We start from the raw sequence: 11,532 nt of genomic DNA, 5'->3' as shown, positions 1-11,532 counted from the left end.
TGCTTAGCCCTCTCCTGACCCCGCGAGCGACGCCTTTTGTCTTTCCACAGTGTTTTTTCCAGTTCTTCTATTCTAATCGCGGGATGCTACTCCCGACATCCATGCCTATGAGCTGGGCATTCAGCGGTATGCCGTCCCGACATCCGCGTACGAATACCTGGCTTTCCAGACTGGAATTTCTCAAGTATATTATTTGAATTCAAATATGATTGAAGTTGGGCCACAACTATTCTCTCAAGAATTTTAGATAGAAATGGGACATTTGAGATGGGCCTGTAGTTGTTAAGAACTTGTGGATCCAAATTTGGCTTCTTAAGGAGTGGTCTAAGAACCGCTACCTTAAATTGATCAGGTACAACGCCTCGTGCAAGGGACGTGTTCATCATACTGTACCAATTATAAGCTCTGCCAGCACTTCGAGGGAATCTTTGACTAGCTGAGTGGGGATGGGATCCAGTTAACAGGTGGTTGACTTTGTCTTAATAATTAATTATTTGAGTTCTTGTTCACTAACTAATTGAAGAACACTAAAGGGGTGCGCATATTGTGTCTGTACAAGACTTCTTTGCGGCTTATTTGATTGTGTTTGAAGTCTGATGGTGTTCATTTTATCGCTACTAAAGTTAGATGGTACTATAGAATCGGTCTTATTTGTAAGATTAGCTTTTGACTTAAATAGGTAGTGAGGGATATTTTTATTGCTTTCTGTAAGTTCAGAGTAGTAAGCTGAATGAGCTCTACATAGGAACAAGTAATAGGTTTATTCCATGCTGAAAAGAGAAGAAAGAAAACAAAGTTTCGGCTGTGGAGCCTTCTTCAGGTGTCTGAAGAACACCTGAACACCTGAAGAAGGCTCCATGGCCGAAACGTTGTTTTCTCAATATGCTCTCAATATCCTCATGCAGTACCAATGTCCCTTTTCCTTTCCAGGTCTACATGGCTTACCCAACAACTGTGCATATAATTTTCAGGTATGGAGGCAATGCTTCCTTTGATGGCCAGAATGACGGTGCCACGCTGGAGAAGATCGGTGTGTGGGTAGGGGGCTCGCAGGTGAAGGCTGTGAGGATCTGGCTGACCAATGGGGAGGTCCGACAGTTTGGCGCACCAGTCACTATGATTTGGCATTAAGCAAATTATACAATGCAGTTTTTCACCCTTAAGTTAGTATGGACTTCCTTTTAGCTAGATCAGGGTTCCAGCACTTCAAAACCTGAAATCTTCGGGAGTGGTAATAACACTCAGCAAAGGTCAAATAAAAAAAAAGATCTATTTTGCATTAAATCAGAGTAACAAAACATCTACATAAAAGCATCTAAATAAACATTACAGGGAAGTTGGATTCACATGTAGCCTAGTTTGATTTCATTAGCAAAGGTATGACAACAATTCTAAGTAATTTGAACAATTAATTTCAATTAATTCTGTAATGTTTGTATGGATCCTAGGTTTATATTGCTTGGGGCTTGTAGAGCAACATATTAATTTCTATTTTGTAAATTTCCCCTTTTGCAGACTTACAGCAAAAGACCAAACAGCACAGCATTACCGAATAATTTCAGATAAGAAATTTATGAAATGAGCCATTTAGTCATTCATCCATGATTTAAAAGTCATTTGAACAATTAAATTCAATTAATGCCATAAAGTTTGTATGGACCCTATATTTCTATTGTTTGGGGCTTGTAGAGCAACATGGTAGGTAGGTTAGGTCCCCTTTTCAGGCCATAAAAGCCCTTGGGGGAATGGAGGGGTAAGGCCTATTGCCCCTGGGAGGATTAACCCCCAGTACTCACTTGAAAAGCAGGCTGAGTGGACCTGGGAGCCATCTGGAAGGAATTAGAGCAAGCTACATCGCTTGTGCCTACCTGGGATCAAACCCGGGGCCTTTAAGTCTGGAGCTCGGCACCCCTACCATCTAAGCTAACACAGCTCCTGAAGAGCAACATATTAATTTCAATTTTGTAAATTTCCCCTTTAGCAGATTTACAACAAAGGACCAAACAGCACGGTGTTGCCGAATAATTTAAGATAAAAAATAATTAAATGAACCTTTTACTCATCCACCCATGAGTTTTCTAACCCCTTCTTGGAATTCAGGGTCATGGAGTAGCTGGAGTCTATCCCAGAAATCAACAGGCACAAGGCAGGATATACCCTGGATGGGACCCCAGTCCATTGCCGGGTCCACACAGACACAAACACAGACATGCACACACTCACACCAGGGCCAATAAGCCTACCAGGATGGTTTAAGACTGGGGAAAGAGGGCCACCTGGAGGACAATCACACATTCAAGGAGAGAACATGCAAACTCCACACAGAGGGCACTCAACTGCATGCAGAGCCCCAGCACTCCTAATCACTGCACCACCATTTAGACAATTATGAAGCAAAAATAGAAAAGAAGACGATATGATGTCAAATGAATTGCCTTGCTATTTTTCTTCCTGCCACATTCTCCCACGTACAGTATCTCTGAAACAATTGCAGTTGGAGAAACAAGATTATATTTCCATGTAACTTCTAGAGGTAATAATGTACACAGTTGTTTTGAAGTTGTCTCTTGAAGTGAAAAATTAAGCAATACATAACGAACAAAAGTCTGCCAAAATACATGGACAGAACCAATATGATTGATTGATTGATTTATAGACAAACATCTCTTTAAATATGAACCAAGAAAAAATATTAACAGAGAACTAAAACAATAATTAACCAGTAACATGCCAGTTTTGCAATTCTAATTTCTGAACACATCAAATAAAATTAATCTAATCAGAAGTGCAATGATAATGGAAAACCAACACAGCAACAGCATGAATTCACATTGTTTTTCACTCATGTAGGGAATATTTGTTGTCACATACTAGAACATACTAATGCATGCCTTATTGAAACTGTAATAAAGACAATACATCCCTCTTCTAGTAGGTATGTCAAGTGTTGGCAAAGGTTTATTCCATGCTGAAAAAAAAGAAAGGAGTCACAATGTTTTGGCTGTGGAGCCATCTTCAGGTGTCTTCACGTGCCAGAAAAAGACGACACCTAAAGAAGACTCTATAGCCGAAACAATGCGTATCTTTTCTTTTTTCACTGTGGAATTGACCTTTTCTTGTTCCTTTGCAGGCTATGCATGTTGGCGCAGCTACCTACTTGAACTATATCAAAAGTTTATTATTGCTTGATGTAATTTGAGAATTTTTGGAAACTTGAATTATTGTAGTCAGGAATAAACATTTAAACTGTTTCTATACATAACTCTGAAAATGATGTATGTCTTTAATATGAGGGCTCCATATGATGTTATTGGGTTGGACAACTTATGGATGAGCAACATGGTTGCTCAATTGCTCCAGTAAATATCATGCTGAATAAACAGGGCTTTAAATGTTCATATTTAATTGAATATTTAATTAAACCTTGTAAGTAATAATAATGTATTTTTTGCACATAAACACTGCATTCAATTATTGGTTTTGGCAGCTTAGTAGAATCCTACGTATAGGACCTACATGGACTGAGATGCTGTGTTCCTGTTATATTGGGTGAATTCTACAACTGATATTTAATACTACTTCACATTTAAATCTCACTTTGATTCGGAAGCTTTTCTGTGTTTTTCCGAAGAGCAATTCAGTGCAATCTAAGCTTCTTCTTTCCTCGTAGCAGTGTTGTGAATCTGAAGGTGAATGACGGTGGAGCCCACTTAATTGTCTTACTAATTAAAAAAAAGAAAACCGCTTATTGCCGCGATTTAATGCCCTATAAAATGAATGCGGTGTGACTTTGATCGTGTCTCCAAAACGTTCACTTAAGGTTTGCAACTGATAGATTAGCTCAGGTAAATACCATCTCGCCAGCAAACAAATACCTTGTGAGTTACAAACAATCGACACCAGGTGTGTCTAAGTGTGGTTAAAAACTGGAGTGTCCTTAATCCCTTTATAAGGCAGCTTCACAAGGTTAGAATTACACGTGGGGGTTCCTTTGAGTTATAGGTGAGGTGGTTATTTTATTATTATTTTTTAACTGTATTGTCAGGAAAACATTGCTGGACTGACTCCGCTATTTTAACACGAATACAAACACAATTGCTTGTTTCAGCTAAAGCAATACGCGTATAGAGAACCTCTTTCTGTTGCGCCGCTGTCTTCAGCGGACAAATACGTTTGAGGACCGTGGTGGTACTGTAGGTCCTGTACAATTGCTGTGATTAAAGTATTGACGCACTTTTAAACGGTCGTCGTGAACGGCGCTTCTGGTATAAGAAAAAGCTTTGGGTTCAGCCACGCGGGCTCCAGGAGTATTCAGAATTAACGGGGCTCCCCGTTAAAATACAGCATTTGAGCTCGCCTTTTTTTTTTTTTAGTGTAGGTGTCTCATGACAAATCAGGGTGATTCGCAATGGTTCAATTTTTAACTGAAATGCAACGGTGGAGTACTTAGAGTTCACCCGCGGTTGTGCCTGTAGCGTTTTGGCAATCGTCACTTGTGGCCACTGTTCGTTAAGAAGTATGTTCCATTGGGCTTCTTACTAGGGTCCTAGACAGCCCTTGTATTGGTGTCGTGTATAAGGCAATGGATCACTACTGGAAGCTCCATCAATGCTTAATTCCTGGTTAGGCAGTAATGCATTTTGGTGAACTAATGAAGCCCAGGTAATTGGGACCTAGATTGAACTGAGACCTGCCTCTCACATGCCTCTTCATGTGTTCCCCAAAAGGGTTGAAACTGCTACACCTCACTCCTGTGTCTTTTGAATTGCTTTGTTCTCAACCTCTGCCTTTTAATTTCAGGCAAAACCACCACCAGGACCATCCCTCCACTGAGCAGCCAGAAAACCTTCTGTAAGTATTGCTGAAGACACAGGAGCTTCTCTTGGCTATCAAGTTGAGAGATAAGACTATTGATCCTGAAGGGAAATGGATATCCTATCTATCAAGCTTTGATATGAACATGTGTACACAGCATTATATGGTTCAAGCACAAGTGCTGTAAATGCTGGGACTGAATATGGTTGGAAACGGGTAGCAGAGCCCCACTAACTCCATCTGGAAATCTCATGCAGCAACATGGAAGGCTTGAAATTGCAAGGGAAGACTGCAATTGGTCACATGCAATGCTGGCTGGAGTTAACTGGTGTCTTCATTTATTGGAGAATCCAAGGCTCGGCCTCTGTAGGAGCCCCTTTTAGCAAATGTGGGTTATGTGGAGATGGCCTAGTGCTGCCCAGTGTTTTTAACAACCTGGAGTGTTTTTCCAAAAGATGCCTAGGTCTAAATGCTGGACAGTTTCCTTGCTTATCCCAGGCCTTGGCTATGCTCTCAATATCCTCATGCAGTACCAATGTCCCTTCTCGTTTCCAGGTCTACATGGCTTACCCAACAACTGTGTACATAATTGGTGGTCATGGAGGCAATGCCTTTTCCTTTGATGGCCAGAATGATGGTGCCACGCTGGAGAAGATCGGCGTGTGGGTAGGGGGCTGGCAGGTGAAGGCTGTGAGGATCTGGCTGACCAATGGGGAGGTCCGAGAGTTTGGGAAACCAGGTACAGGTTACCAGGAGTTCAAGTTCGAACCCGGCGAGTTCTTCACCTCCCTCTCTCTGTGGGGGAACGGAGCCGGGACCCGCCTGGGAGCCATCAAGTTCAAGACCAGCCGCAACCGGCAGTTCTTTGTGAAAATGACCGACTGGGGGCTGAAGACGGAGTACCCCATGGATGTGGCTTCTGGGATCTGTCTGGGGGTTATGGGACGGGCAGGCTCAGACATTGACAGCATGGGCTTCATCTTCATCAATGCCATCGAGTCCACGGTCATGACCAACATGGAGTACCCCACTTTGAACCAAGTCATCCCCCAGGTGAAAATGGAGGAGATCAAGTCCATGAAGTACACCAACAGCTCCTCTGTTGCCCAGGAATACACCCTGGAAACCTCCAAAACCATAACCAAGACCTCCTCATGGTCTGTCACCAACAACATGCAGTTCACCTTCAACATGCAAGTGAAGGCAGGAATCCCGGAGCTAGCAGAGGTTTCCTCTGGGTTCAGCTGGACAGTGGGAACTGAAGACACTTATAAGCTGGAGAACAAAACGGAGACAACAGAGAAGCTGTCATTCAAGATCCAAGTCCCTGCAGGGAAGACCATGGAAGTTGCCATCACACTCGGTCATGCAAATGTTGATCTTCCATACAAGGGCACTGTTAAAGTAACCTGCAGGAATGGGAGTGTGCTTGGGTTTGACACCAGCGGTGTCTACAAGGGCCTCAACTACACCAAAGGGTCAGTAGTTGTGAAGGAGGGATCATAAGAATGATTGAGCAAAGTTGCAGATTTGTCTTGCCATTGTGCTTGGGGTAAAATGCTAAAAATAAAATCGGATGCAAACATGCATTGTTTTCAACGTCTCTTCATTGCAAACAAGATCCACTTTTAAGGACTATTTTTTTTCATCTTTCTTCCAATTCAAATATTCCAAGAGGGAGAGTTAGCCCAAGACAAAATTCTTTCATTATAATACTAGTTAGTTTTCCTATTAGTTGTGACTTAGCTGGCTGTTGGCTATCCTGGTTGTGCTGCTTCTGGAGTTGGTGCTTTTGTCATTCTATCTGAATAGACACTCTAACTACTGCCATTCTGATAACTAAACCTTTAGTGATCAATATAGCTTCTTATTAATTGTGACATTTAAGTGGATCTTTTCTTTTTTTTCACCATGGAATAAACCTTTTCTTGTTCCTTTGCAGCCCATGCATGTTGTCACAGCTACCTACTTGAACTATATCAAATCTTTGTTACTTGATGTAATTTTAGAGTGTTTGGGGAACTTGAATTATTTTACTTAGGAATAAACATTTAAACTGTTTCTATGCATATCTCTAAACTTGATATGTCTTTAATATGAGGGCTACATATGATTATATGGGGTTTGATAACATACAGATAAGCAACATGGTGCGTATCAATTGCTCCAGTAAACATTTGGCTGTATAAACATGGCTTAACATTTTAAACCCACTTACAAAACTCAATTATACACCCATGGTACTAATTGTGAAACCTGGCAGTAAGCTATAAACTGCACACACAAGTAACAAAACAATGTTGAATACAGTCAGATAATGTTGGATCTAAAACACTGTTGAAGTGTTTGATCTTAAACGTCTCAAAAGATTTTAAACTTCTCAAGACAATATAGCTGGATCTCATTCTCAGTCACTTATCAAAAACAATCTAGCTTGGGTCTGAGTCATCAAGATGATGAAAATTAAAAATAAGGTTTAACAGTCAAATAACCTTTCATTTAAAACACTTTTGATCAAAGTAAGATTTAAAATTTCAGTGAGGCAATAGTAGGATCTCACTCCATCCGTCTCAATCAAATGTCATTAAAAAACATTGAATTTGGTGCAAATCCAAGGTAATCTATAGTTATATACTAGGTTGACTATCCATTTTCTAAGATGGACATTTTTCCCAAGTCTCCTTCTGTTGTCCCTGCATCTCCAGGACAAACCGTCACTCTGAAGTGCTCCGGTATGGGTGATAATGTCGGTGAAACAGGTGTAAACTGGATTTGTCTGACAGCTGGGAAGATTCCCAAGGGTGGGAAAAGCACACTTCTCCCATGAGATCTACACGACTGCAGTGGCAGATTGATTTGTGTCATCCAGGCTACCTGAGGACCAGCTTTCTTCCCACTGTCAATGAGGAAAGTGCCAACTATTTCTGTTTTTATCACACAGCTTGTGAACAGATATAAGAAAAAGAAAATCAAACATCCGGCTTTGGAGATGGCAGAGGAACCCATCTACATAGCACTAATGGACATAATTCAAGCTTCTGCATCTATACCCATCTTCTAAGTGTTACCATTATCTTATGTATAAACACAACATATTAGTCCAAATGCTTAGTATACTCTATACTTTGGAATACTCTAAATGTTTAGTAACATGGGATCTGGGTTGAAGTCACAGGGTGTAAGTTGGCACTGTACCCTAGACCAGACCCTCCTTAATAGAAAGGCACATGCATATGCAATTTAGACATGAACTTGTCTTTGGAGCATAAGGAAGAACTAGAGTAACCAGGCTAGACCAGTTGAAAAACAGAGGACCAGCAAAGAGCTGTGGGACAACAGCCCAGGTTCTTGACCTTGATAATGAGCTGGTGGTACAATAGAACACTTATGCACTCGAAGCGAAAAAAAAAATTAGCACTTGACTTCTTTGCAGGAAGAGAGCCTTCACCCATATAAGAATCCTCCACTTTAGCGACTGTATTGTTGTCCTGCTTGCAAAGCAGTTTTGGACCTGGTTTCATCAGTGCAGATGGTGCTCTACTCCCCAGTGGTGTGCACACTCCCCTCATGTGGCTGAATAGCTCTAATGCCAATGAAAACACCAGGGAGGTAAAGTGAGGAAACATCAGCTGCCAGAAAACACTGCCCGTACATGTTACTTAATATATATTCCTCAGTCCTCTACCAACGACAAAACTTCCTGCAAGAATCATACATGCAATTACTGGACAAACACCATGCTCACTCAAATGATCTTAATCACGCAACTTCATTATTTGAATGCTAGATTGTAACGTAATGGGACAGATCCGTAATTAAGTGCCATGATCAGGAAGGTGCTAGTTTATGTGTTGTAGTCTGTGGAAAAGTAGTTTACATTTCTCTGCTCAGCTACAGCTCAGACAAGGAGAAGCTCCAAACCCAGAGGGAATACAGACAGGACGGTCAGAAACAGAACCACCACATACAAGCTAAGTTAATGCCTTGTAGTGGAAGTGTAACCCTGTGCACTTCTGGAGTATTTCAAAGAGGAAAGAGGTTAATAGGTGATTACCAATCACTTACTGGTCCAGTCAGTGAAATTGGATCTAGTTCACAATTAAAGACAGCTGAGCAATGCATGTTTGACTAACAGTTGTATTTTTGTTTCTCTCCAGCAAAATAGCTATAACCAGACAATCAAAAACCTGGTTCATCCATCATTCTTATGATCCCTCCTTCACAACTACTGACCCTTTGGTGTAGTTAAGGCCCTTGTAGACACCGCTGGTGTCAAACTCAAGCACACTTCCATTCCTGCAGGTTACCTTAACAATACCCTTGTATGGAAGATCAACATTTGCATGACCAAGTGTAATGGCAACTTCCATGGTCTTCCCTGCAGGGACTTGGGTCTTGAATGAAAGATGCTCAGTTGTCTCCATTTTGTTCTCCACACTATAGGTGTCTTCAGTTCCCACTGTCCAGCTGAATCCAGAGGAAACCTCAGCTAGCTCCGGGATTCCTGCCTTCACTTGCATGTTGAAGGTGAACTGCATGTTGTTGGTGACGGACCACGAGGAGGTCTTGGTTATGGTTTTGGAGGTTTCCAGGGTGTACTCCTGGGCAACAGAGGAGCTGTTGGTGTACTTCATGGACTTGATCTCCTCCATTTTCACCTGAGGGATGACTTGGTTCAGAGTGGGGTACTCCATGTTGGTCATGACTGTGGACTCGATGGCATTGATGAAGATGAAGCCCATGCTGTCAATGTCTGAGCCTGCCTGTCCCATAACCCCCAAACAGATCCCAGAAGCCACATCCATGGGGTACTCCGTCTTCAGCCCCCAGTCGGTCATTTTCACAAAGAACTGCCGGTTGCGGCTGGTCTTGAACTTGATGGCTCCCTGGCGGGTCCCGGCTCCGTTCCCCCACAGAGAGAGGGAGGTGAAGAACTCACCGGGTTCGAACTTGAACTCCTGGTAACCTGTACCTGGAGCGCCAAACTGTCGGACCTCCCCATTGGTCAGCCAGATCTTCACAGCCTTCACCTGCGAGCCCCCTACCCACACGCCAATCTTCTCCAGCGTAGCACCGTCATTCTGGCCATCAAAGGAAAAGGCATTGCCTCCATTTCCTCCAATTATGTACACAGTTGTTGGGTAAGCCATGTAGACCTGGAAAGGAGAAGGGACATTGGTACTGCACGAGGATTTTGAGAGCATAGCCAAGGCCTGGGATAAACAAGAAAATTTGTGCAGCATTTAAACCTAGGTATCTCTTGGAAAGACACTTCATGTTGTCAAGACAGACATGCTGCCAACTGGTTTTGAATTGGCAGATAAGGCCTTCTCTACCCACCTTGCATCTACTTAAAGGGGCTCCTACAGAAGCAGAGACCATGATTGTATTATGCAGGATAAGACACCAATAAACCCCAGTCAGCACTCCATGTGATCAATTGCAGTCTTTCCTTGCAATTTCAAGTCCTCCACATTGCTGCATGAGATTTACAGATGCAGTTAGTGGGGCTCTGCTACCTACTTCCATCAACCATATTTAGCCCCAACATTTACTGCACTTGTGCTGAACCCAAAATGCTTGTGTGGTATATGCATGTTCATATCCAAACTTGACATCATATTCCTCAACTTCATAACCAAGAGAAGCTCCTGTGGCTTCAGCAATACTTACAGAAGGTTTTCTGACTGCTCAGTAGAGGGATAGTCCTGGTGGTGCTGGCTGGTTTTGTCTTAAAAAGAAGACAGAGAGGTTAAGAACAAGTGAGGCATACCAGTTTCAACCATCTGGGGGAGGGTGAGGAGGTGAAAGGTCTAAAAAAATCAATTTAGGTCCCAATCACCTGGGTGTCATTAGTAACCCAAAATGCACTACTGCCTAACCAATGCAGTGGCCAGGAGAGACGTCTGCACAATCGTTAAAGGCACAACCTGGGTTGAACTCCCGAATATCCCATGGTCGCGTTTCAGTTTAAAAGAAAGATATGCCAGTCACTCGGATTTGTCAACCTGCTTTGATTAGACACCTGCACTCAAAAAAATCTAGTGCAAATCCAGCATTTTAACGGGGAGCCCATTAATTCTCAATAAGCTTCATCTTGTACAAGAATATCTGTTCACGACGACAGTTGAAGTGCGTCAATACTACAGTTACAGCATTCGTACAGGACATACAACAATAGTCCTCAAACGTTACTTGTCCGCTGAAGACAGCGACACAGCAGAAAGAGGTTCTCTATACGCGTATGGCATTAGAAAAAGTAATTGAGGCACCACGTGCACACAAACTAAAAAAAGTGCTTTTATTCGTGTTAAAATAGCGAAGCCAGTCTAGCAATATTTTCCTTAGCGCCATATTAGCTCCTAAATATGGACAAAATCAAACGATTAACAATAACACTCAAAACTCTAACCACCTCACCTGTAGTTCAAAGGAACTGCCAGTGTAACTCTAACCTTGTGAAGCTGCCTTCGATTGCTCGTAATTCACAAGGTATTTGTTTGCTGGCGAGATGGTATTTACCTGCGCTAATCTATCAGTTGCAAACCTTGAGTGAACGTTTTGGAGACACGATCAAAGTCACAGTGCATTTACTTTATATATATGACATGAAATCGCGGCAATAAGCGGTTTTATTTTTTTTTAATTAGTAAGACAATTAAGTTGGCTCCACCGTCATTCACCTTCAGATTCACAACACTGCTACGAGAAAAGAAA

The 11,532-nt window shown here is 42.1% G+C and overlaps 2 protein-coding genes across 2 annotated transcripts; one reads left to right on the top strand and one right to left on the bottom strand.

Annotated features, from left to right (window-relative positions):
* The first annotated feature begins 5,376 nt into the window (after positions 1 to 5,376).
* Positions 5,377 to 6,321, top strand: LOC148833903 (aerolysin-like protein). Its single transcript, XM_088917179.1, has one exon. The coding sequence runs from the start codon at positions 5,377 to 5,379 to the stop codon at positions 6,319 to 6,321; it is 945 nt and encodes a 314-aa protein (XP_088773305.1).
* Positions 6,322 to 9,020: 2,699 nt separating this feature from the next.
* Positions 9,021 to 9,965, bottom strand: LOC148833902 (aerolysin-like protein). The gene has a single exon (XM_088917176.1). It carries the CDS (start codon positions 9,963 to 9,965, stop codon positions 9,021 to 9,023), a length of 945 nt encoding a protein of 314 aa, XP_088773302.1.
* Positions 9,966 to 11,532: the final 1,567 nt, after the last annotated feature.

The sequence above is a fragment of the Atractosteus spatula genome, chromosome 5 (assembly GCF_055471065.1).
Source record: "Atractosteus spatula isolate fAtrSpa1 chromosome 5, fAtrSpa1.hap1, whole genome shotgun sequence".
NCBI lineage: Eukaryota > Metazoa > Chordata > Actinopteri > Semionotiformes > Lepisosteidae > Atractosteus > Atractosteus spatula.
This window is presented reverse-complemented; position numbering and strand designations above follow the sequence as displayed.